The 21020-nt window shown below is 34.7% G+C and overlaps 1 protein-coding gene and 1 long non-coding RNA gene across 4 annotated transcripts in view; one reads left to right on the top strand and one right to left on the bottom strand.

Annotated features, from left to right (window-relative positions):
• PTPN12 (protein tyrosine phosphatase non-receptor type 12) overlaps positions 1-21020 on the top strand; it is a 102853-nt gene that overhangs the window by 66232 nt on the left and 15601 nt on the right. For all 3 annotated transcript variants that reach the window (XM_078154533.1, XM_020984507.2, XM_020984506.2), the window contains 8 exons: positions 44-82; positions 4522-4593; positions 5839-5898; positions 9070-9212; positions 10041-10107; positions 11940-12017; positions 12121-12219; positions 16840-16925. In XM_078154533.1, the coding sequence (XP_078010659.1) occupies positions 44-82; positions 4522-4593; positions 5839-5898; positions 9070-9212; positions 10041-10107; positions 11940-12017; positions 12121-12219; positions 16840-16925 (644 nt within the window). The remainder of the gene's footprint in view (positions 1-43; positions 83-4521; positions 4594-5838; positions 5899-9069; positions 9213-10040; positions 10108-11939; positions 12018-12120; positions 12220-16839; positions 16926-21020) is intronic.
• The window catches only part of LOC110206971 (uncharacterized), a 71450-nt gene continuing 56398 nt past the window's right edge, over positions 5969-21020 (bottom strand). The window contains exons 2-3 of the long non-coding RNA XR_013486692.1: positions 7927-8037; positions 5969-6447 (exon numbers count right to left, since the gene is read on the bottom strand). This is a non-coding gene — a long non-coding RNA (uncharacterized LOC110206971). The remainder of the gene's footprint in view (positions 6448-7926; positions 8038-21020) is intronic.

Here is a 21020-nt window from a genome sequence, read left to right on the forward strand (position 1 = left end):
TGCTTTTAATTGACATATATATGCTCTTTTTTTTTTTTTAAAGATCATTGTAATGGCTTGTCGAGAATTTGAAATGGGAAGGGTATGTAAACTTAATTGTTTCTGTAGTGTGCCCCTACTTATCACATTAGTGTTAAAGATGATAAACTTAAATTTCACTATATCATCATTCAGCTATTATGTAAAGTTTGCTATTTGAATCTAATACAGTCATATCTTAAACCATTCCCAGGATGGTTTTGTTTCTAGAAGTGGCAGGAGGACTTTAGCATGATATGATCTTACCTAGACATTTTCAGAGAATATTTTCAGAGAATACAAGCTATATGAATGTTGCTTTTAGCATGGTGGGGAAAAAAAGTTATATGACAGGCAAATTATAGGGTTATGCTTTACTTTATTATGAAGATTAAATGGGAGGGCATTACACATACAACAGAAAGGCTACTTTCTGAGATGGTAGCTAGGCACTGAAGGAAAGTATGGCTGGATCTTGACCTAGACAATGAAGGCTTTTGAGCTTGTGCAGTTAGTACAGAAAGGCTGGATTTGATTGAGCCTGGTTTCTAGACCATACCCATGGCTAAGGAAAATTTTTTTCGCCATAATCTTTTTGGTGGAGATGTTAATTTGTATTATGTATGCTGAAAATTGGGCTGCAGGATGTTATAAAATATTAGATGTTAGGGAAAGTGAGTAAAAAAATTCAGTGATTGAAGGTGTTAAAATACAAATCACTCTAAGAGACTTACTGAGAGGGGAGGGATGCAGTACATTTGGCTTTATCACTGAATCTTTTGTCTCGAGTCTAATAAAAGTTGTGTTTTTTTTTAAAGCAAGTTAGAGGAAATCTATCTTCCTTCTTTCCTTCCTTCCTTCCTCCCTGTCTCTCTCTCTCTCTCTCTCTCTCTCTCTCTCTCTCTCTCTCTCTCTCTCTCTCTCTCTCTCTCTCTCTCTCTCTCTCTCCCTCTCCCTTCCTGTCCTGTCCTCTCCCCCTCCCTCTTTCTTCAGTTGGCGTTAAGTGACTTGCCCAGGGTCATACAGCTAGTAAGTGTCAAGTGTTTGGTTGGAGGCTGGATTTGAAATCAGGGCTGATGCTCTATCCACTGCACCACCTAGCTGCGCCTGGGAATGGTTTTCTTAAACTCTTGTTTGGAACTGGGATGAGTCATTTAGGAGTTGCATATATGTGTGTTCGGTGAACTCATCTCTTGTATATGTGCTCCCTTCTGTCCTCTGATACTATCATTGCCCTTGTACCGGCCGTTATCGCCTCAAGCCTAGGCTGTTGCGATAGCTCTTCGGCTGGTCTCTTTGCTTCAAGTCTTTTCTCACTCCATGTTATCCTCCACTTAGCTGTCTAAAAAGCATGGGTCTGACTCTGCCACTGTCCCTTGACTCACACTTGTCAGTAAATTCCAGTGGCTCCATATTATCTCCAGGATCAAATATAAAACCCTGTGTTTGGCTTTTAAAGCTCTTTCCAGCTTTCCCAGTCTTCTCACACCTTACTCTCTCTGGATCATCTGTGATCCAGTAAGATTGGCCTTCTTGATGTTCCTTGGACAAAACACTCCATTTCTGAACTGTGCCTTTTTACTGACTCCTCCTCCTCTGCCTCCAGAATTCCCTGACTTCCTTTAGAGCCCAGCTAAAATCCCGTCTTCTGCAAGAAACCATGTTTGATCTCCTGAAATGCTAGTACCTTGTGTCTGAGATTGTCTCCCATTTGTTATCTCACCCATTAAACTGTGAATTACTTGACAGCAGGGACTGTTTTTTGCCTTTCTTTCTCCATGCTTTCTCTTGGCACCATGCCAGGCACTTAGTTGAAACTTAATTCTTCTTTATGTGACTTGACTTTCCCTACAAATTTTCTACTGTCGTTTGCCCATTTGAATAATTTGTTAGCATTGACACCAGAGGAAGGGCATGAGAAAACAAAAGCTATTCTGTTATCAATTCCATTCAATGTTTTTGCTCAAGTTCATAGTGGTTCTGTTTTAAGGTATATGGTGACTGAAGAGTTTAGTTATGATCAGAAATGTACCATTTCTCCTTTTACTAGCTTTTAAAATGAACATCCCATATTCAGTGATGATGGATAACACAAAAAGCTCTGCCCTCCCAGATGATTTCAGTTGACTAGCTGAGAGTTTTAGGAGCATATGCCATGCCAGTTGTGTGCTTTAATTTTTATGACTGAACTAATTTATGAATCCCGCTGTATTTGAAATGAAATTTTTAAAAAATATGTTAAATGCTCATTGCATTTCAAGCCATGGTGTTAAAGCCTTGGGAATAAAAGTACATAAAATAGCCAGCCCATGTCCTTAAGCATATGTTCTAGTGGCTAAGCAAGGCCTGAATATTGGTTTTCTTCATATTGAAGAAATTAATCACTGATTGAATCATTGATCTTGTAACCTACCAGAATTCCAGATCTTTTTTTTTTCAGTTGCACTGCTATGTAGCTGTATTTCCCCCATCTTGTGTTATGTGAAGTTGAGTTTTTGAGTCCAAGTATAAATCTTTATATTTGTCTCTAGTAAAGTTCATCTTAACTTAATCGATATACTCTGTGTGTCGATCTTCAGATCGTGTCTTCTATCACATTATCTGTCTATTTCTCTCAGCTTTGTGCTATTCACAGATTTGATAAACAGTATGGTTGCCTTCATCCAAGGTGTAAATATATGTTTAACCTACAGTTGTTAAACAGAATAGAATCAAGGATAGTTCTATGAGGCTCTGAGTTAGAGACTTTGATGTTGCTGTTAACCCATTAATGATTATTCTTTGGGTCAAGTAATTCAAGCAAGTTTTGATTCCACTTGAATAATGCTGTATTCTAGCTCATTTCTTTGCATCTTGTCCACTAAGCATGACTTCAGTTTACTCTGGCATTCTCCTGATCTGCTAATCTAATAAAGCCCCCCCCAAAAAAAAAGCAAATATGGTTAGCCTGAAAGGACTTATTCTTGGATGCCATGCTGAGTTTTTGTCGGTGCCATTTCATTGTCTAAATGCTCACTAGCCATCCCTTTTAGTATGTCCTAGAATTTTTTAGGACTTGGTTACATTGGGTCTTGAACTTGATTCTCTTGCTTATTGATTACAGCTTGCTGCATAAAAAGCACCACAAATAACCTGGGCAAGAGGAAGGAAAGGGAATAAACATTTTCATAGCTCCTACTATGTGGCAGGCACCGAGTTAACTCAGTAGAAGATGTTAAGTCAGCCTAGGGACATAACATACTAATGAACCATCTTTTTAGTTCTGGGTTGGTGAGAATTTTCTCCTTCCCTCCCTTCTCTCCCTCCCTTCTTTCCTTGCTCAGTCAGGTTCAAGTCACTTGCCCAGGATCATACAGCTAGTAAGTTGAGGCCGGATTTGAACTTGGGTCCTTCCACTAGGACTGGCAATCTTTTGTACCACCTAGCTGCCCCTGGTGACTTTTTTCAAAACTGTGAATTGCCTGTTTTAAAAAAATTTAGTTGGAAATGAGTTAAAACATTGTGGCCTATGGAGGAACGTGTTTTGAAAATCAAATATATTTCATAAAGTTGGGAAATAGAGAATATTTGGATTCATTTATTTTATTTTATTTTATTTATTTATTTTTTGGCTAGGCAATGGGGTTAAGTGACTTGCCCAAGCTAGTAAGTGTTATGTGTCTGCGGCCGGATTTGAACTTGAATCCTCCTGAATCCAGGGCCAGTGCTCTATATACTGTGCCACCTAACTGCCCCCAGTAGAGAATATTTGGGATCACTAGTAGAAGAAATACTAGGCTGTAAGAAGAGAAAAATAGAGCAGTTTTCTTACAGATACCCTTACCCCTTCTTCATCCTCCTGTTCCTTTCAGGTTTTCCTACTGATCAAACTACTGTAGAAAAGAGAATCAATGTCTCATAAGGCTGAAGAATATATTTGGGAGATTGGAGGCCTTTATTTGAGGCGTATAATGAATACAGTACTAGAATTAGGATAATTGGCAGCCTACCTTAGACTTTTCCTGCTTGTGTAAAATATAATAGGGTAAGTCTCTTAACAGGGCTTCACTGTTCTTACCTATATAAATGAGAACAGTAATACTTGTGCTGCCTATCTCATAGAGCTGTTGGGAAGAAACCTCTTTGCAAATCTTAAAGCATTATATAAATATGATTTATTATCTTGGAAGGCTGTGGATAAAAGATAAAACAGGGAAAGCATGAGTGTCCACATCTCCTGATCTGCTTAAGTTAATGAGCTGAAACGTGTAACCAATCCAACTTTAGTAGCATATGTATAATAGAATAAGACGAGCTGTCTCCAGATCTTGGAATCATGTAGATAATAGCATTAGTCATACTGAAAGATTTGAATGAGAATTGGAAGCTGAGTAAACAGTTGGAAATTGGTGGTGTATTTTCATTTTATGAGTAGTAAGCTGGCTGTTATTAACAGAACTTAGATGTTTAAGAAGAGCTAAACCTGTAAGTAACTTAATTTGAATAATTTTCTTTGGCCAACAGAAAAAATGTGAACGTTACTGGCCTTTGTACGGGGAAGATTCTCTAACATTTGCACCATTTCAAATTTCTTGTGTAAGTATCTACATTACCTAACTGTTGTTCCCTTTATGGTTAGGTCTTGTGATTTCACTAGTGTAGGGAACTTCTAGTGAGGAAATGTCTTTCACTGATGCACTTTAGCAGATGCTCTGCAATTTATAATCTTGGAGAATTGCCCGGGGCACTGAGGGCTTAAGTGATTTTGCCCAGGATCTTACAACTAGTATGTTAGAGATGGAAATTGAATTGGGGTCTTCCTGACTCTGAGGTCTGCTTTCATTGATAGAACAGCAGTCTTTAGTAACAAAATTAGTGTTGTAAATTATTGAGCACTTGTACTCTTTATGCTGTTACAGTCTTTTTAACTTGCTTAGGTTCTGTCATACTGCTTTAATAGGTGCTTGGGGTGAAATACAGTTGTTTACAATAAGCCAAATACTCATACATAAAACCAGCAGTTTTTCACTTAGGATCCTAGAGTTTAGAACTGAAAAGGATTTTAAAGGTCATCTAGTCCAACCCCCTCATTTTACAGATGAAGATACTGGGATCTAGAGAGGTCTAGTGGCTTTTGCCAAGGTGTCACAGGTAATAAGTTGCAGGTTAGTGGTGAATATATTTGTATTATAATGATAAAAACATTACATTTTTATGTAGTGCTTTTAAAATCAAGAAACTTAGGAATTCCTTTTTTAATGAATGTACTTTCATGCTAATGAACTGATACATGAACCTTATCAACTGAAAACAAGCCATCTTAGCATCATTTAATATACCAAACGAAAAGCATTGTTTGAATGTCAAGAGTATATAGAAAAAAAGGAAAATGGATGTTGATTATGCAGGGTTCTAGAAAATTGTGCATTGTGGATATAATTTAACTGAAGGAAGGTGATGTCTTGTTGACTGAAATTTAGAGATTTCTTTTCCAACCTTTTCTCCTGCCTTAGAGGTATTATAATAAAGAAAAAAAGTAGGGCCGTTATAATCTTGTAATAGAACAAATGGCATACTCAGAGAAAGTATTAGAGGCTGGATTTTAGCCTTAGTTTCTACTTTGTTTGATATTGGTGGTAATTATTCTTTCAGGTACTGAAAACTCTATAGATAGAATTCTAGTAAAAACTACTAATGAGACTATTTAGAATAGTAATATTTGATCTGAATTTCAAACTGTTAAGTAGTGTCCTACCCTTTTCTCTCCCCATCTTCCTTTTCTTTTACATCTACTACAGGTTTAGTGATTATAGTACCTCACAGTTGTTTCTTTTCATTTAGGAAGCTGAACAAGCTAGGACAGACTACTATATTAGAACATTGTTACTTGAATTTCAAAATGTAAGTACTTTAAGCTTAGAGTCTACCTTAGGGTATGATTCCTGTGTGTATGTATATCTTAAATATTCTTAGACAATTTAAGAACTTTTTATAGTTGTGTAAAAAACTGGACAATCAGTGACTAAAATTTTCCAATACTTGGACTTTAATAAAACCTCTATGTCTTAAAGATATTTGGGTAACTTTTTCTAGTTAGCAGTCAATCTCTGTAAATTGTTTACAATTAAGCTGCTATTTTCTGTAATGCATAATAACAACAATCATTTATTAAACACTTCATATATGCCAGGCAGTGGGCTCTGTGCTGGAAACTATAAGCAAATATAATCCCTGAGTTTACCTTTTCTTGGAGGAAGACAGTACATAAAAGGAAGTTTCAAACATAAAAAGGGTACTCACAAGGGGACATACATGGTGGAGAAAAGTCTGGAGAGAAATGGAGTGAATGTAGCTGGGCTGGGGGATTTCCTTTAAATTTAAGTTCAGGGAAGAACTGCCTGATCAGAACAAAGGGCTCCAGAGTTGGCATGGTCTTCCGCGGTAACAAGGCTGTTGGGTCATGGTAGAGAAAGAGGTCCAGAGAGTCAAGAGTAGAGTCCAGACACGAATGTTCATCATTTTCTAAATAAAATATTTTTTTTCCTATTCTGAGTATTGGTTGAGATTTTTTGTTTGCCTCCTCTAAAAAAATTAAGGCAAAATATCCTGTCTTTAAGAGTTATTTATAAGATGCCCCAACTTTCAAGCCTATAGTATTTTCTTGACTGTTCAAAGTAGTAGAATTTATTTTTAATTAGAAAGTGAAATTGTAAATAACTGGAAAGTGTTTGAATAGTTTCCAGTAATTATGTGTCCTTTAAATTATCTCTTCTGCCTTGCAGTTGAGATTGGTGATTGTGATTACTTTTAGCATTAATACTACAGCTGAAAGAGACAGCAAAAAAAAAAAAATAATTTTTTTTTTTAAACCTTTGGCACAAAACTCCAGTTATATCCCTGTTTTAAGTTTAGCACTTCTCCAAAATATCATTAATGTCATATTACCATTCTTTTTTAACAAAAATTTTAAGGTGTTGATTCACTGCTGCTTTGAGTGAAGAAATTGTTTTATATTTTAATATTTAAAGACTTATTTATAAATATTTAAAGACTTATTTATAGTCATCATTGTGGAATTTTAGATTCAAATTCCATATACATTTTAATTTGAATCAGCATATATTAGTTGAAATGTGTGGTATGCCAGTCAATTGAATTTAAATTTCCAGATTAATAAGAAAAAATAATAGGCTATTATTTCAGTTAATCAGAGAACTTTTAGTAACTGAATACATACATTTGAAAAACTTGTAGATGAGGCAATCTTTTGTACAAGGGCTAGAATTTTTCCTAGTACCTTATAGTGTGTGGTTTTTTTTAGGTAAATTTTTTAATAGCTATCAATTGATTAGCATAGCTAGCTTTAGCATCACATGACAACCACCCTTCTACCTCTTCTGCCTCAGCATCTAGGTAGGAAAGTCATTCAGTATTGGCTTATATGTTAGAATTGTAACTTCTATCTCAATTTTCCTAGAGATTTTATGTTCTGAATCTTAGCTCATCTGGGCCTCTAATTTTCTAATAGAACTTGTACTTAGGTCAGTATGTTTTTATCACTCTTATTTATAAAAGCGTGCATGTGCGTGTGTGTGTGTGTGTGTGTGTAAAAATAGTGACAGTGATGGCTAGCATTTATATAGTGCCATTTGTGCCAGACACTGTGCTAAACACCTCACAAATATCTCATTTGTTCCTTAAAACAACCCTGGAAGGTAGGTGCTATTATTATTTTCATTTTGCGAATGAGGAAACTGAGGCAGTCAGAGGTTAAATGACTTGGCCCAGGATCACCCAGCTATTCAGTATCTGAGGCTAGATTTGAAATTAGGTCTTCCTGATTACATGCCTAGTACTGTTCACTATACCACCTACCTGACTATTAAAATACAACAAAGATATACTGTATATTTTTCAAACAATTATTACCTCCTGCTTTGATTTTCTTTTGTTTATTCTCATAGTATTATTAAGCTGTTCTCCCATAATACTAGATCCTCATTTGAAGCAAATCTGAGCCATAGGGACCAGGAATCTCTCCTAAGTAGGGGAAAAAGGAAAAAAATATTTATCAGTGTTATTGTTACTCCCACTTAATCTTATCTGTAAGTTTAAACTGCTTTTGTGTACTTTTTATCTCTATTTTTCCACTCTGACTACATCCTGGCCCTCCAATTAAAAAAAAAAGCCAGCTTGTATGTAATGCTTTAAAGTTTTAAGCACTTTACATATATAATCTGATTTTATGTTCACAACAAACCTGTGAGGTAGGTATTAGTATCTGTATTTCACAGATGATTATACTGAGTCTGTAGGAGGTTAAGTCACTGTCCAAGGCCACATAAGTTAAAGGTAAAGGTGTAGGATTTGGACTTGAGCCTTCTTGACTCCAAATCTAGCCCTTTGTGCACTTTGCCTCTTAGTTCTGTTATCCCTAATATCCTCCCCATCTGAAACAGACATTATCAACAAATCAAAGCCTAGAGAAAGACGTCCATAAGGCTCCATATTGCCATCCCTAGCATGTGACCCCCAAGCCCATGTTTGACAAAAGAATCTCGGAAAACGTGGGTTCTTACTTTGATCTTGCCACTAACTGGTTCTTGACTCAAGTTCGTCACTTAGCCTCTCTGGTCTTCTGTTGCTTAAATGTAAAATAAAAGTTTTGAACTAAACTCCAAAGTCTTTTCTGGCTCTCACATTCTATGCAGCTGTCACAATGCAAAAGATTCTCATGCCTTTCTCTTTCCCCTTTCTCAAAGTGTGGAATTTGGGAGTGGAGTATAAGGAAGGAGTAATTTATGCTTTATTTCAGATTGTTTTTTCATAGAAGTTTTGATGTAAATCTAAGGACCATTTATTTTTTTTCTTTTAATCCCAATAGGACTGTACCACAATTCTAGGAACATACTAATTTATCAATAAATAATGCATTTTAAAAACAAAAGCTAATAAGCAATGCACATATATCTTAGAAAAATGAGCAAAAGCATCCCTCGAACCTGAAAATAAATAAATTTTAAAATTTCAAAGAGCACTTTCAAAGTTGTTAAATTTCCTAATTTCTTCAAGGAATCTCGTAGACTGTATCAGTTTCATTATGTGAATTGGCCAGACCATGATGTTCCTTCGTCATTTGATTCTATTCTGGACATGATCAGCCTTATGAGGGAATACCAAGAACATGAAGATGTGCCTATTTGTATACACTGCAGGTACAAAAGAGTTTTCAAATAAATTGTCATGATTTTTTTTACTTAAAAGTTTAAATAAAACTGTGGTTATTTCTGACATCTGTACGTGGTAAATTTAATTTTTTACTAGTTTTCAGTGACTGTATTTTAGGCATAATAATTATTGCTTGTATTCACATTTTTTGTGATGTTCTTTCACACAAATGTTCATTGCATTGAAGGAATTTTTTTTTCTAAAAAGCTATGTAAAAACATGGTTGGAAACAGCATCAATTTTACTAAGCATAAATGTTATATTAATCATGTTAAATATAAATGTTAAACATAAATAAAATAAACATTAAAAAATAAATGGGTTTGGGATGGAGGGCACTAATAGTTGTAGAGAATCAGGAAAGAAGTAGAAAATGGTCCTTGTGCTCCATCTTAAAGAAAGACTGAGAGACTCTGAGTTGGAAGTAAGGAGGAAGTAAGATAAAAAAGGGGCAGCCCCTGGCATATGTTGGTACACAAGGAGTGTTAAAATTTCTGTGTGAATGTTTTCAGGGTATCAACAGACCCTTAATTAGAAGTTTCATGGAAGAATAGTAGAGAGGAATTATATATAGTCATGACACCACTGGCCTGTTGAAGTACAAGTATGAATTTGCATTGTTAATAAAATAAAAATGCTATTATAAGGATAAAGTATATTTAATAAGAATGCTGTGTTGTAATTGAAAAGTATATATACTTTAAGTAATTTAATGAAATTTTAGTTCTCTATGTGAAAATACACACCATATTGCTGTGTTTACTATTTTTTATAGCATGTATGAAATAGTATTTTTAAAAATTATATATCCATAGTGCAGGTTGTGGAAGAACAGGAGCCATTTGTGCCATAGATTATACATGGAATTTGCTAAAAGCTGGGGTAAGGATAATTTTAATCAGTATTATGACATATTTTTCATGGCTTTTGTTATCAATAAATTAGAGAGAAAAGAATTTTGAAATTTCCTGTGATTATGGAAAATAGTTTCAATGAGTTGTTATACATACATATGACTCTACTATCTGGATATGTAAACAGTTGTGAATGATACATACTGATATAATTATTTAGGGTGTGGGATTTGGAGGGTGATGAAGATGCCACTTCCTTGCCTTTAGTGAGTGCATACTTTAAATAGCTCTTACAATATCTTTGATATTAGATCACTTTTTATTTTAGGTTTTAGCTACTAAAAAGGTTATTTTTTAATTAAACTAATGTGGTTCTCAAAATTTTGATTGCGTATTTAGATAAAAAAGCTTGATTATAGGCCCAGCCTTTTTTTTTTTTATTTTCAAAAATGAAACAAAAATATGAAAGGTTTTGCTGGGTTTAGTGTGCCTTGAATCATTTGTCACTTGTGAAAAATGTTTTAATTCTGTATTCCCTAACCTTGTAGCATTTTTAAAAAATTTCTTGATATAACGGGAAAAAAAAAACAACAGAAAAGCAAATAAAAATCAGAATTGGGCTTACAATTTTTTTAAACATTAGCACTCTTTTCAGTGAGTTGAAAAACTTCCCTGAGCCAAAGATAAAGGAAGAAAGAGAAGAGAAAGGGAAAACTCCATTCTTTTTGCCACCCACGTGACCTGTTTTCCCCTTTTTTTAATCCCCTAACTCAGGGGAGCAAAAAACAAAGGGAGATAAGAAAAGGAAAGAAGGGTAAGCCTCTTCCCTTTACTATTGTACTGCCAGGAGCCCTAACCTACAGCTTCTAATGTCTTCTATACTCCTTTCCTCAGTCTGTTCTTCTCTAGTCTCCTTCAGATTTAGCTCCTAGAAATCTGGCTGCATTCTCAGGCAAATCAAAATAAAACAAGTTTGTTTATTTTAAAAAATAGTTGCCAAGTTTCTTATGGTTATTGATTACTCAGTGAAGGGATATTTCTTGACCCTGTTATATGTAAGCATTGTAATAAATACTCTAGGGAATAAAAAGAAACGTAAGACATGGTCCTTTTCTTCTAGAGATTATAATTTAATTAGTGAAAGTTAATATGGCTTGTGATAATTAAGCAGTACAAAGTTATATGTGATAAATTCGAAGTACGTAAGTTATCTCATTTCTACATCTGCAGGTTCTGTTTAGTGAGTTTTTATTCACAAGGAAACAAAAAATATAGTTATGTCCAACATATAAGAAATTTCAAAAATATTTTTCAACAAATTTTTTGTGGGGAAAAAAGGCAATTGTAATTTTTTTTGGCTAATAAAGTGTAGATTAAGCAAAACACTCCTTTTCCTTTGTGTTCTATTAAGTTAGAATTTTAATAGTATGTTAACATATCTTTAATTAGAAAAAAAATTTCAAATGTCTAAAGTAGTGTTTCAAGGATGTGCAATTTTATATGTGTCCTTTCTTTTCCATGCTGTAAAAGTAAGAAGCTAGGAAGTGGAAAGGCACTACCCATGGTGGTACTGGCATGGACTTTTTCCTACCTTATTCCCCTTCCTCCTTCCTTTTGCCAGAGTTAAAAGTAAGAAACAAGTAAAGATAGGACAGGAAGCAGCAAGAGGAGAATTTTAGAGCTTGCTTGGCATAGTTATGATAGGAAGGAAGGATGGGAATCTATCGCTGCCTAAGAAGAATGAATGGCAACCAGTAGGTGAAGGATGTGAGTAAATCATGTATAAGACACAAACTATATTTAGGTTGATTTTCTGTACAATTATTTCTCAGAATTCTTGCAATAAATTATTTGTTTTAGAAAATACCTGAGGAGTTTAATGTATTCAATTTAATCCAAGAAATGAGAACACAAAGGCATTCTGCAGTACAAACAAAGGTATATTTTTGTTCGTTTTGCAACTGTATTATTACATTAGTATGAATTTTTTGGCTGTTTAAAAATATTATATTTTGTTTATTCCGTTATTGGTTCACAATAGGAACAGTATGAACTAGTTCATCGAGCTATCGCCCAGTTGTTTGAAAAGCAACTTCAAAAATATGAAAAATACACAGACTGGAAAATTTCTGATGTAGTGGTAAGTTATTGGGACTTGAAATTTTCAGGAAATTTGTTTCTTACTAAGATACATCAGATATCTCAGTTTTCAATTATCCATTTAAGTGTAAACTTCTTTTAAGAATTCTCTTTATTGCAATATTTTATTCACACGGTGGCAGCTACTTAGTGTTTCTTGGCTATGTCTCCTCTATGATGGTGTTCAGGGAATGAAAACTAATTTAAATTAAATCTTTTGTCCTCAAAATCATGTAGTATATGATAATGCCAAATATAGTTTTAAAATTACCAATGGTATTCCTGCCTCCCTGAAGATTCTGAGTTATCATTTCTGAATTTTTATCTTATTTCTTCTATTCTTTGTATGTTCATTTGCATTCATTTCCTTTCTGCTCCCTGATTTGAAATTTTGTTTTTTATCTGTTTAGTCATTTTGAATCATCAACCTATATTAAAACTTCTTGAAGAAATACAATCAGTATATTTTAACTCTTATGTTGACATACTTAACCAGCAGAGATTTTGGTTCCAAACCAGAAAAAAAATTTTTAAGATAAATATCTGGTAGTTAGGTTGCTACTAAGGTTTATTTCTATACATAAAAGACCTTTTTATAGGTTAAAATTGAAATTCTGAATGACAGCAATGCCATTTTATTATTCTATTCTTTGCCTTCTCCATTTGAATCCCTTCTTTCTTTCTCTCTCTTTCTCTTTCACTCTCACCCATTCTCATCACTTCTTTCCTATATCTCATTGCTTCTGCTAAGTGATAGGATTGTTTAAAGTAGGAAATATATGCCTAAGAACTAGCGCCAAACATTTGCCACCTGTCTTCTGATGATCCAGCCAGCTCCCAAAATACTAATTTTGAAAAAGAAAATGAGCAAAATTAAGAGTTCCTCCTTTTCTTTTTTTCTTAGTAATTTACCAGTTTATTTATTTGTTATGAATGAGGAAATTGAGACTTAGAGAAGAGGTAATTTCTGTAACATCACTGAGCTAGTCATAATAGAATCAGGATAAAAAACCAAAACAAAACCTGAGTTGCCTGACTATTAAGTGGGTTGGTATCTTATACCACAACAGTCAATGTTTTTCAGAAACTGAAAAAGGAAAACTTCAGGAAGGAAGTGGAACACTTGTGGGTAATTCTTTTCAAACATGTACTGATCCTGTGACAAATCCTGAGAATGAATTTTCAGAATAAATTCCTATTTACAGCTTACCTGGCACTTTTTCTCATAAAGAGAAATAGAAGTATACTGTATGTATTTTTAGTCTTTTTCAATATACTGATAATTTTTGTTGATTTTTGCTCTCCCTATTTTTTCTTTAAAAATATTTCTTTTTAAAAATCACTTATTTATTTTAAGCATTCTTTTCTGTTTATATTTTGAGTTCCAAATTTCCCTACTCCCATCCAATGAGAAGGCAAGCAATATGCTATCAATTATAGATGTGAAATCATGCAAAACATGTTGTTATATGGGATTGCTCTCAGGGAGAAGGAGAAGATGGGTATTGAGACCGGCTCTATCCCCTAGGCCACATTCTTCTCCCCTTCCCTGTCACTTACCTAAAGATATTATATTGGAAATGCATACTTGAAAAGATTGAAGTTGAAGGCCACAAACTAAAATCAAAGATCTATTTAACTGCCCTATACAACAGAGAAGACAGCAGCTCATGATTTAAAGTTGGAAGACCTGAAAAAAACTCAAACCAGAATTGAGAGTTCCTTTATAGGTTGAACCACCCAGGCTTCAGCCAGCAAATACTCATGTACCCTGCTGGGCAGCCAAGGGCATTGTCATTTGTTGGTATAAGCTCGTTTGCATGCCATTGTAGAGGAAGACAAGAGGTGATTATTAGCAGCATTGTTTCATAAAACAAGAAATAGTGATGAATTGGAAAGAACTTGTGGTAATCTTGATATTAGACTAGAGTAAGCTGAATTATCCACAAAGCATTGTAGATGAAAATGAAAGTAGAAAACAGGAAGTAAAGTGGAATAGATCTACCATCATTTGTTAGAACAATCTTTTCTCATCATTGATGACAACACAAGTTGTCTTGGAAGATGATTTTTAAGATATTTCAAAGAAGGAAAGATCCCTAAAATGTATGTCTAGTATGAATACTAAAAATGCCTCAGCAGCTGAAAAAATACTGATAATTGCTAATTCACATGCATACTTTCCATTTCTATGTAATATTTTCATGAGAATTATGATAATTAGATGATTTATATCACCTAATTATTGAGGTTGTCTTGATGAAAATATGGAAACGGAAGTAGACTTTCACAAATGACATTTTTACAATCACTGATGTATTTAAAAGTGTATGACAGAGGTGAGATCCTGCTAGATGTAATAAAATGAAATATGCATATAAATTCTTAAACTAGGGTTTTAAAAGTGAACCAAACAAATATCAGGTGGAGGAGGTATGACTGGAAAGCAATCATCTGAAAAGGATCTGTGGATTTTAGTGGATTGAAAATTCATTATGAGTCAGTGGTATGACATCACAAGGAAAGTTAACAGTCTTGGGCTGCATTGAGAGAAATAAGGAGTCATATAATAGTCATCTTGTACTTAGCCCTTCTCAGACCATGTATATATTGTAATATATATTGTATTCAGCTGTAGATGCCACATTTTTGAAAAGTACATTGATAAGGTGGGCACTGTGCAAAGGAATGAAGCAAGGATGGTGAGGAGTTAAGGTTATTCCATGTTAAAGGTCATTTGAAGAAACAAGTGATAATTGTCATTAAGCATTTTGCAGGCCTGCCACATGAATAACAGATAAGGAAAAAAATGTAAATGTTTTTGTAACTGTTTACCATCAAGAACAGTGAAGCCACAACATTTGGACCCAGTATCCATTTTCAGAGTCTTTGATGTGCATTCTTGATAAAGTGGTGATAGCATTGGGGGGAAAAAGATGAAAAAAGTGAATAGATTGGGTCAGTTGTATACTGCAATAGTCCATACTAGATATGACAAAATTTTGAAAGTATTCAGGAATTAATTTTCAAGATATTTGGTAGAGGGGAAGACAACACAGTTATAGGAAAAACCTCAGGTGCCGTTGCCCAAAAAAGGGCATCCAGAAGAATTTTAATAATCATTGACCAAGAATACTATTTTCTAATCTTATAACATTTTAAGGAGAAATTATACATACATCAATAACACACATTTTAATATTGAAGGGGACAGTTCTTTATAAGAAATATTCCATGATAGACCACATCTTTACCACCACATTTGACTGAAATAGAGAACACAGAACCCCACTGTGGTGACTGTTGAATTGATGGAGCCTTAAATGTCTCAGCAGGTATCTCTCCTTTGCATACTGAAAATTATACAAGATTTAAAGATAAAACAGATGGAACAGCAAATTACATAGTGGTTCCCTTCCTTAAATTGTAGCAAACCAAAAACTTTTGAAAAAGTAAAGGTAAAGAATCATACATTATAAAGATAAAGAACAAATAACAATTGAATCCTAAAGGCAAAAGGTCATAACCCTACATATGTTAATGTCCTTAAGAATTAATATTGGAAACCTTTAAAACATAGAACTCCTTCTTAGTGTCCCCATACTGGTGAATGCAAACAAGCTTACCAGCTTTATGACTCGAAGTCCAGCTTGGAATTTTGCTTTCCTACCATTCCCAAATAATCACTAAGTCTAAAACACCCTTGTCTATCCAGTGAACACCATAGGGCGCATTAGCTACTAGCCACAAATGACAGAGCCAAAGGCTAGAAGAGAAAGGGCATTGGGTTTGAGAGAAAGGGAGATGGAAACCTGAGTTGTCCTCTCCCATTAGAAGAAAGGGACCTAGTGGGCACACTGCTGGGAATGTGATTAGTTTGGGGGTTCTATAAGTATGTAGTTTCTCCCTTTGAGTGGGCAGTTCCTACATATTTCCTTTTACCTAGCAGTCACTCATTAAAGGTAGAAAGACAGAGTTGTGTTAGTAGTTCATTCCCTGTCCACTCCTAAATGGTGCTAGACACACTCCCATTCTGTCAACCTCACCATTTGGAGCAAATTCACTGTTACTTTTGCTTTTATCAACTTACTAGAAATGTTTTTGGAAAGGGGTCGGGGGAGAGGAAATATTTTATATAGTAGTTATACTTGGAAATATCCATTAATTTTTTTCTTTGCATTGTTCACTGGTATCTCCCCACACCACCAAGTCACATATTCCAATTTGGAAAAATTGGCCTAAGCAGAAATATGTCTGTAGTAGTGGTGAGCTGTAGAGAAAGTGTGTAGGAACCTTTTCTTTTTCAAAAGTTGTCTTTGATGTTGCATTTCTTAATTCATTGACTCACAGTGTTAATACTAAAAGGGACATTAGAGAACAAAGACACTGTTGCCTTGTTTAAATGATTTAAGATTTACTTGAACTTAAATAATTGGTATATGTTTTGGTGCTGTAATTAATAGTGCTGGAATTCAGTTATTTGCCATTCTAAATGTAATTGACCGTCAGGGTCTTTACAAAGACCAGTTCTGTTATCTGGAATGATTGACTTGTTTTGTGCGGTGTATACGCAGAAGCCTAGTAAAATTGAGACTAAATTGTTTTATTTTCCTTTTGGCAGGATGAAATTAGCACAGAAAAGATTGTCAGCTCTCTGAACCTTGAAAAACCAGATTCTCCTCCCCCGAAACCTCCGCGTACCCGCAGGTACCATACATTGTATTTTCCTTTTTGGGTTGGAGGAATTATTTGGTAGCATATATGGTTTTATCATTCATAGATTTATGGATTTTAATAAAAAAGTTGTTACACATTTTAACCACAAAATAAAAATACTTTACTATGATTCTTCTTGTTAGCCTGTAGCCTCTGATAGACATTTTAATTTTAAGCTTAGGTCATTGAATAAATCTTCTGTTTTATAACACCATTTTCCCTCTATTTTAAATAGAGAAGTACTTGTATTTCAAAGAAAATTATTTACACAAAGTTATATACTGCTACTTTAAAAATTCTTTTTGGTGGAAAGATACGGGTGATCTAACTAGAGAATTGGCATTTTAAAATTATCTTCAAGAAGTTTAAAATGAAAATGCAAGAACTAGTCATAGGACTGATTTCCTTTTTTAATAGGGTTACTCTATTGCTAAGTCTGGAGAATATCTTTGATATATATCATACCTAGATTTCAGCAAAGCATTTGACAAAACTTTTCCTGTCCTTAAACAAAATTTAAGATGTGTGCTTGTTAAGTGAGTTTGGAATTGGTTTAATGGATGGAATTAGGGTAGGTAGTCATGGATCGGTGTCAGCTTGGAGAGAGGTCCCAAGTGGAGCAGCCCTTGGCCATTTTTACTGGTTTATTTGTCAGTGGCGTTTTTATTAAATTAGATAATAATTAGATAAGCTGGGACGTGCAGCTGGTATGTTGAAGATATCAGTGGTATACAGCAGCAGTTATCTGAGTTATTTCTCATTTTCCCTCACTGCATATCCAGCTGATGGACAAATTTGCTGTTACTACTACTATTCTTTTTGCTAATGTTCATCGTGAGTGGATCAGTCTCCCATGAAGCCAGTGTTTGTTGCCTTTGGATCCAAAACAAGACCCAATTCTGCCAAATCCTTTATTGCATCTCTCAAGTAGGAGCAACCATTTCATATAACTGCAGCTTCCTTTTTGCTTTATCATTTCATATATAGAAAAATGCCAGAATGCTCCCTAATGTGCCCATTTATTGGCTACTGGTCAGGGATCTAACATTAATATACAAGTGGTAAGTGCTGTGGGTCCAGGCATTGTTCTAAGCACTGCAGATACAAATAGAAAAAGTATAAGTGTCCCTCCTGGCAAGAAATTTACATTCTAATGAGAAAGAGATGTAAGTACATATAAAAATAGATATAAAGTGAATAAATACAGTATGAAGTGAATAAATACAAATATGTACAAAATAGTTAAATACAAGTAGTTTTTTGATCAGGAAGGGATTCATACAGAAGAGCAGAATTCTGTGAGGAAGAATTGCATTGTAATCATGTGGGACAGCCAGTAAAAAGGCATGGAGACATATCTGGAATGAGCAGGAGTGAAGGCCAGTTTTTCTGGATCAGAGAACTGGAGGGGAGTGTAATAATGTTCATTGAGACTGCAAAGATAAGTTGGAGCAGGGCAAAAATCAAGTTTAAGACTATGTATAAACAATAGATGTCGATAAAAATGTATATTTTATCTTAGACACAATAGGAATCCACTGGCATTGATTGAGTAGGAGAGGGAGTCACATGATGATTTCTCTGCATAAGGAAAATGCTTTGGCGGTAGTATATAGATGTATTGGAGTGCTGAGACACTTGAAGTAGGGAGACAAATTAAGAGGCTATTGAAATAATTCTAGGCAATAGATGATAAGGAACTAGATTAAAGTGCTAGCTGTAAATGGAGAGGAGGGATCAGATGCAAAAGATGCTATGAAGTAGGATTTGGCAACTGAGTTGGATGTATATTCAAAGGAGAAAAGAGTTGAAGATATGGGACTGGAAAGATGGTAGTGCCCCCTCTACAGAAATAGGGAAATTTGGGAGACCGGAGCATTTGAGTGAAAGATAATGTTATTTAGTTTTAGACATGTTGAGTTTAAGATGTCTTCAGGACATCCAGTTTGAAATATCCAGTAGGCAGTTGGTGATGTGGTCCTGATGGAAAGTGTGTGGACTCAAGATGCAGAAAGACTCATATATATTTTGGACTTGGCCAATCTGGGAATTTGTTTTGCTTAAGTATGCATAATCATTACAAAGGTTTTGCTCTCCTTTTTTCAGATAAGGAGGGAGAGAAAATAGATTTGAATTTTAAAAATTAATTTTCAAAAATTTGTGATACAGGTTTGCAGGTCAGGGTAGAGACTGGGGATGGATAAATAGGTCTTTGAGTGCCATCACAGAGTTGATAGATATGAAAGCTGATTTGGTTACCAGATACAGTGTAAACAGAAGGAAATAAAAGGGGCTGAGATAGAGTATTGAGAATACTCACAGGGATATGATTTGAGTGATTAGCCAGCAAAAAGACTGCTGGGCAAGAGTAATAAGACAGATTGGAAGCAAACCAGAAGAACATAGTTAAAACCCAGGAAGGAGAAATCCAAGATTAGAAGGTTGTGAGCAGTGTCAAATGTAGCATGTAGGTCAAGAAGGAGGAGAACTGCAAAAAGACTATCAGATTTGGCAATTAAGAGATCATAGATTTTGGAAAGAGTAGTTTCAGGTGAATGAAATTGGAAGCCAGATTAGAAAACAGTTAAGGAGAGGATGGAAATTAGCAGTGAGAATGGACAGCTCTTTCAAGGGGTTTGACTGAGAAAGGAGGAGATAGGATATTAACTTGAAGGGAAGGAAGTTAGGGTCAGGTGAAGTTTTTTTGTTTGCTTGTTTGTTTTTTTAGGTTTGAGGGAGACTTAACCATGTTTGAAGACCATAAGGAAGGAACTAGTAGAGAAGATAAAGTTGAAGATTTAAAAGATAGAGGGGATGAGGATGATTGAAGATGCAGTCTGTTGGAGAAGACGGGAGGGGATGGGATCAAGTACAAGGGTAGACCACCTCTTTGACACAGAGTGGGAGAAAGGAAAGAATGGGACCTGTCAAGAAGTTCTGAGAATTTAGTAAACAAAACAATACCTGTTTTGTTGGTTTTTTTAAATAATCAATCCTATAAAAACATATAGGTCATTCTCTTAACGAACAGTCTCAATGTTTTGTCTGGACTGAGGTCAGGTAACTTCTGCAGTAAATTAATATTTTACCATATTGTGGGATGACTGAGCTTGAGAGGGTGTGTGTGTGTGCTTATGTGGAATAAAAATATAAGCATTCTCTAAAACAGTCTTACTTATCTTTAATATTGTAAAGTAGATGTTTTTCCTTCTAATTTCTTTAATATTATTTCAATTTAGTACTTAAAAATAATCTTGGAAATGAAAAAAAAAGTATTGAATTATTTTCTTCTGTAGAAAGAGGAGCTTTTGAATTTAAGGTCTTCAGCCTGTCCATATTTATAAACTTTGAACGGTATCTTCTTCCTAATGCCATTCTTTAGAGCATGGAAAAACTGAAGAAAGAAATATTTGGAGTGGATGAATGCTTTCCTGATGATTCTATATGTCATAGTTGGATATTGGACATATTAGATCAAATGAAAACATTATTACGCATTGAAAGTGACAAAAGAATAAAGGTTTTAAATTGTACTTATCAGATCAAAAATTAAGAAAGAAAAGCATAAAAAAACCCAGCTTTTTGGTTTGAAATTGCCACTCAAAATTTGGGCGATGAAAAATAATTTTTTTCCCACATTTTATTTTGTAATTCTGTACTCGACAAACATCAAATATGAGCAAAAGGAAAATAATTATTTACGAAAGCACAAATTTGTGTACAGATTATTTTTTTAAAGAATATTTTACATTTAATATTTTCTTTTCACATATTCTGCTTCTATCTCCTCTGAACCCCAAAATAAACTTAATAAACATGGTAGATCAGTAAATCAACAAGCATCTACTAGGATTGGAGCTCTTCAGGGTTCTATGGAGACACAGACAACAATAAAAGAGCCCTTCCCCTTAGGAGCTTACTTTCGTTGGGGGAGAAGGGAACAACCTGTACACATGAAAACAAATATAAAATATATACAAAGTGATGGGGTGTTCACTGCTGGAGGAATCTGAAAGTACAGGAAATGAGTCTTGAGGGAAACTGTGGATTCTGAGGCAGAGATGAGTATGTTCCAAGCGTGGGGGA

Source organism: Phascolarctos cinereus, unplaced genomic scaffold (assembly GCF_003287225.1).
Source record: "Phascolarctos cinereus isolate Bilbo 61053 unplaced genomic scaffold, phaCin_HiC Scaffold_1;HRSCAF=81, whole genome shotgun sequence".
NCBI lineage: Eukaryota > Metazoa > Chordata > Mammalia > Diprotodontia > Phascolarctidae > Phascolarctos > Phascolarctos cinereus.